A 6,152-nucleotide genomic window follows, 5' to 3' on the forward strand; every position below is an offset into this window, starting at 1 on the left:
GCATGTCTTTGCAAGGAATAGGGCATGGCTTTCCCATTCTGACTGGGGGATGGGATCAGCCCCCTTACCCAGGCAGGGCTGTTGTGAATGCAGAGATGTTCCTGCACTTTGTGTCTCTCTGTGTTCACATTACAGCCAGTTCTGCCAGGACTGACAGCCTATTTCATTCTCAAATGTGTTAGCCAGTGCCAGGGCTCCATGGACTGCACGGGAACCCCGCTGCCCTCAGAGATGCCCAGATCTTTCATGGAGGCTCCCACGTGTTGTGTGTGCATGTGGAGGGCAGAAAGGGGCTGAAAGAGTGGGTGTATCCTCCTGGCCCAAGAGCTGCAGTAGAAAACCACAGGGATATTTGTGTGAATTTCCTTTTTCTTGCTTGCTTCATTTCCTTTTTATTTTTTTTCCTTTTTTTCTGGCTGTCTTGTTGCTCTCTCCTGATTTACTGCATGTGCTCACGTGGCCTTGGAAAGGGGGGTTCTCAAACTGTTTTGCTTCCAAAAGGAAAAGAAGCTGGCAGGCATTCATATTTCAGTTCTGGATTTATGTAGGTTAAAGTCTCCCAGTGGAAAAGGGAAGATATGAGAGAGCAGATTGCTGGTGGCAATACTCACCAGAAGGAAAAGGGAAAAAAGGAGCACGGAATTCTGGAGGCTTGAGAGGTAGGTTTTCTATCTGCTGCTAGAACATAATTTCCATTGATTCCATTTGTGCTGGAATGTCTCGTGCCTGCAGGGAGAGGAGGAAGGAGCAGCTCAGAGCAGATCCTCAGGCACCACTTGTTCATGGCCAGAGGGGGGGACTGGGTTTGTCAATGAAACCTTGTTCTCTGTAGTGCAGAACAAATAATTATGGTGTGGTCCCTCTGCTAGGAGTCAGGGGGGTATGGAAAGCTTTGTGATTAATTCTGAGATTTCAGATTCTATATGTTAAAGTAAAGGGCTCAGGACAGAAGGGTGAAATGGGACTCCAGACCCTCTCTGAGTATTCGTGTAAAACAAAAAAGCTTTCATTGGGTTTAGGACCCAACTGGATACAGAACATGGGCTTATGATCAACTATTTGGGACTTTAAATACCAGCCCTCTGCAGAAATTCCCCTGCTGAATTTTCATTGTTGAGATAATATATTTAAAATTAAATTTTTGTCAGCATGTCCAAAGTAGTATATTGAGTATTTTGCATTGAGCAGATGATAAGCTACTTTACATTAAACTGTCGATACAGAAAAATATGTTTGAAATTATTAGTTGCCTTCTGTTAAATGAGAGATCATTACCCAAATCTGTTGACTTGGTGAAAAGTTCTGTTATTTTTAGAGTTCCTTGAGGATTCTTAAATGCATTCACTGGTTTCACAAAAACTTAATTAAAAATTAATTTCCTCTTTCTAGTATATAAAATAGAATACCTAGGTATGATATCTTCTTCCTTGACTTAGAAAGTCTTAAAGTTTGCAAAATGTCCTGCTCAGAGTGCAGACACAAACTGTTGAAATGCAACAGAGACAGACCTGTCAATTAACTCTCTTATTTTAGCTGGTTTATAGCTACATTTTCCCCTACTGAAATCCAGTCCTGATATTTCTAAATGAATGGCACGTGGCACCGATAAATCCAGTGCCTGCAAGGACTGAGTTTATTGCTTGTGTCTACATTGAAATTGTCTCTTTTACTATTCTGATTAAAGCTGTCATGAGGGAAGGAGATGCAGATATGTGTCAGAAGGACACTGACAGTGAATGACATTTTGCAAAGACCCTTCAGTGTCTTTGTGTCCAGCCCTGTGAATTGGGGGGAAAAAAAACATGACAGCTTGCTTTCCTAATAGTCCTTTTTAATGGCTGCTTTCACATCTGCCTTTTTATATTATTTTAACTGCTCAGAGTGCTGGAAATAGCATGAGAAAACTGAGAAAAGGATCATGAGGAGCTTCAGCGTGGCCTTTGGGTCACAGAAGCTCCCAAAGTGTCTCCAGCTCCTGAGTCCATAATCCTTCTGCTCTGCTGGCCACAGAAAGCACCATCTGTAATCACAGATAAACCCCAGCTGCTCTCTTCTCTGCCAGGCTAATTAAAAAGTGCTGTGACGTCCCTAGGGCTAATGTGTTCTGTCAGTGGGATGGAGGTAAGGAGTTCAGCAGGGCTGCCTGGTATTTCAGCACTCAGCTTACTGACATAGCTTCAAATGGTTTTTATTTTATCCTGTCTGTGTGAGTTCAGAGCTCAGACAGCTGCAGAGTGCACATCTAACACACGGTTTCTGATCTGCAGGTGAGCAATGGGATAGGAAAGTGCTGCCAGCCCATGAATTTCCTGAAGAAACTCCCTTTCCACCAGCACCAACATGCAGAGCAATTATTCCCTGGTTGTCACCACCGGGGAAAGTCTCCAAGTCCTGTCTACAGCACTGACAAACTCATCAGCTGTGTCCTACTCATCCCCTCCCTGCCCCCTCACCTCTTCAGATTATCAGTTTTCACTGATTCCAGCCCTCTTCTCTGCCGTTTTTGTTCTTGGCTTGGTTGGCAACAGCGTGGTGGTTGTGGTGCTCTGTCGTCACACTGGCCCCAAGACAGTTGCTAATGTCTACATTTTCAACCTGGCCATGGCAGACCTGCTGTGCCTGGCCACCCTCCCCTTCTGGGCCACCTACTATGCTCAGGGATACAACTGGCTCTTCGGGTCTCTCATGTGCAAGATCTCCAGCTCTGTCCTGTGTCTCAATATGTTTGCAAGTATTTTTTTCATTACATGCATGAGCGTGGACCGGTACCACGCCATCGTCCACCCCATTCACTCCCAGAGGAGATCTCCACAACAAGCTTATTTTGTAGCACTGGTGGTCTGGGGCCTCGCCTGCTTGTCCTCCCTCCCGACCTTTTATTTCCGAGACACTTTCTATGTGGAGAGCTTGGAGGTCAATGCTTGCATTATGGCCTTTCCTTATGAGAACTATGCACAATGGTCTGTGGCAACAGCCTTCCTGAAAAACACCCTGGGCTTCTTCATCCCCTTGGCGGTGATCACCACCTGCTACATCTGGATCAGGAGGCACTTGCTTAAAGCCCAGCAGTTTGGGAAGAGCAGGCAGAAGAGGGACAAGGTCCTGAAGCTGGTGGCTGCTGTTGTCATGGCCTTCCTGATCTCCTGGCTGCCCTTCCACCTTCTGACGTTTCTGAACGCCCTGGCCCACATGGAGGTCATTGCCAGCTGTCAGGTGGTGGGGCTCATCGACGCGGCGCTGCCCTTCGGCATCTGCATGGCCTTTGCCAACAGCTGTGTCAACCCCCTGCTGTACTGCTTCATTGGCAACCAGTTCCAGGAGAAGCTGCACCGCCTGTTCAAGAGGAGGGTTCACCAGCTCAGCAGCCACCGCGAGAGCTCCTCTGCCAGGAGGGGCAGCTGCTTCAGAGAGCCCGAAACCCCCGCCGGCAAAGAAGGGGAACCCGAGTCCTTCCTCTAGGCTCTGGGGCACAGTGTGGGGTGGTGTCAGTGCAGCTGGATGTCCCTGCAGCTGTGACATTCCTTTCTCCTCTTCCCTTGGTTTTGTGCCCATTCATTCACCAGCTGTTTGAAGGAGAATCTGGTTTTGTCACACCTGGGGATTTATTCCTCCTTCCTTTTCACAACAAGAACTCAAGTTTCACACAGAGGGAAGGTTCTGACAAATAACTATATTGATGGCACTATAAATATCAGCTTTTTGTATGGCTGGGATCAGGCAAATGTTATGTGTAACACCAGAAGTCTAAATATACTGAAGGACCATTACACCATAGCTACAATTGCATAGGTGCTGAGTATTATACCCTAAACTGATTTTCTGAAAGAGATTCTCACTAGAGAATGTGTAAATAAAGCAGTGCAGATATTTCTGTACCTACCTGTAAGAAAATATTTTGACATTTATTTTGTATATTTTAATTTTTTTTAAATAAATGGCTAGAGATGTATGTAAAATGCTTCAAATATACTTGCAGCTTGCTTCAGCCTGGGATCCTGACAATCTGTGGAGATGTGGCTCTGCAGACTGCTGAAGGTGGGAGGGTATTCTTGTGGGAAAGTAAAACCACAAAGTGCACATTTTTATACCTTTCTCATAGCAGGTGACATGTCCATAGGCCAGATGGTCCTTTCTTTGATTCATGTGGTCACTTGTGACAAAAATGCTGCAGGAAGTGAACATGCAGTGTCCCACTGCTGTGTGAGCATGCAGAGCCCCACACACTGTCCATCAGCCTTCGTGGCAAGTTCTTGCTGATTGTGTGGGCCTTTTGAATTTTAAATGTCAATTACTAATGTGAATTTGGAGTACTGCATACAGAAATCCTGAGTGACTCTCTCTTGTCACCCAGAAGCAAAACCATGGTGTGAGTTTACTCATTTTAACTAAAAGAATGAATGAGAAAAAAAGTATTTGGAAAATACTGAATCTATTTTGATGTTGCTTTTGATGCTTATTTGAAATTTTATTTTGCTGGAGAGGTCCTGGTCCTCTTGGACCCTTTGGTAGGCTCAGTTTAAAAGAGGGGTCTGTTAGCACCTTTTACCATTGCCTGCAGGTTTCCCCAGGCTGAGTGACCAAAGATCACTAGTTTCAGGGAATTGTCTCTGATATCAGAGTTACTCTTGAAGCTTGAATTCACAGTTTTTGAATTCACAGTCCCAGCTGGCTGGAAACCATGGGAACCTGGTGCAGGTTCACTCCTCTGGTAGGAAGGGGTAAGTTTCGTAGGAAGGGGTAAGTTTCTTCACTGTATTTTACAAGAAATGTGTGAGTCTCAGAGTGATGTGAGATGAAAAGTTTGTGCAGAACTTGGCAGAACAGGGCCTGACCATAAGTAACCCCCTGTCCCTGTCCTCCTCTGGTGTTCTCTAGTGGGGTATGTGGCTGGAGAGATGCTTATCCCTGAAAGTGGCAGAGCTACTCCTGCAGCTCCCCTGGAATGTTTTTGTTGAAAATGTTCCTAGGAGCTAATAGTGTCTGGGGCGTTGGATATTTCTGGAAGGACAAACTGTTAATTGCTTAGCAATGAGGACAGCAAAGCATTTGTGCTACAGCAAAACAAACCAGCACACTTAGAAAATCACCAGGTGCTCAAGGCGGCAAGCTCAGAGGGATAATGAGAGGTTGTGGAAGCTTTTTACCTTTGCTGCAATACAGGTCGGTAAAGAACTCAAGTGGGACATTAATTGATGTCTTTGGAGTCTCAAATCAAAAGCCAACCTGCAGCACCTGAGCTCCTGTGCCACAGCTGTGCCTGTCCTGAGAGGAGGACAGGGACAGGCTGCTTGTTCTCTGCATGTCAGGTGGGACCTGCTAAAAACCAACAGTGTTTAACAAGGATTCTGCCTTTTCCCTGGTGTGCAGACTTATGCTGATAGGGAAATACTACAGGAATCTGAAACCCAGTTGCTTTTACAGCTGTGAGAGGCTGGAGAAAATGAGAATAAAGCTTTCCTGAGGAGAGAACAGCAATGCAGCATCTCCCACTGTGGTGGGACAAACTCCTGGCTGGCTGCTGGAGGGCAGGGACTGATAACCACTTGCAGAGGCTGAGACAGCTGCACCCAGTGTCACTTTCCTACAAACAGGGGAGCAAAAAACGAGTATCAAATGTGAGGTGAGCTGAGAGGGGAGGAAAATTCTTTCTTTCAAAATGCAGTTTCAAAAGAAGTCTACTCTGAAGGTCATATTCTGCAAGAGTGACAAACTTACTGACCCCAGTGTGACATTTTTGTTTGCTAGATCTGCCTTGTACCTCTAATAGGTCATGAATTTGAGCAGTGTGGTTAAACAAACATCCCAAAAATTCTGTCTCAAGAGGGGGGAAACAGGGGAGGTTCTGTATCAAGGATTTTGCTTTATTTTTAGAGCAAACTGATTAATGTTGAGCTCTAAGAATTTCTTCCATCATACTCAAGTTCTTATGAGATTTTTGAGGGAGTTTTAAAATAAAATGTGTGTGTGGGAGGGGTTTCAGAGTTTCCTCATATTGTGTTTCTTTTTTCATGGTTTTCAGCAAAAGAATGAGGATGGAAATTTAAGAAGGTTTTTCCTTGCAATTTAGAAGCTTCTTTTTTCCTCTCAAGAGAAAATTTTGCTCCTGTTTGAAAATTTTTCTAATAGTTGTGTAGGGCTGCAACCTCTGTCAG

The 6,152-nt window shown here is 45.0% G+C and overlaps 1 protein-coding gene across 1 annotated transcript; it reads left to right on the plus strand.

Annotated features, from left to right (window-relative positions):
• The first annotated feature begins 396 nt into the window (after nt 1–396).
• AGTR2 (angiotensin II receptor type 2) lies at nt 397–3,907 on the plus strand. The gene is made up of 2 exons (XM_009090385.4): nt 397–659; nt 2,268–3,907. Exon 2 carries the CDS (start codon nt 2,341–2,343, stop codon nt 3,457–3,459), a length of 1,119 nt encoding a protein of 372 aa, XP_009088633.1. The 5' UTR covers nt 397–659; nt 2,268–2,340; the 3' UTR covers nt 3,460–3,907.
• The last annotated feature ends 2,245 nt before the right edge of the window (nt 3,908–6,152 follow it).

Source organism: Serinus canaria, chromosome 4A, assembly GCF_022539315.1.
Source record: "Serinus canaria isolate serCan28SL12 chromosome 4A, serCan2020, whole genome shotgun sequence".
NCBI lineage: Eukaryota > Metazoa > Chordata > Aves > Passeriformes > Fringillidae > Serinus > Serinus canaria.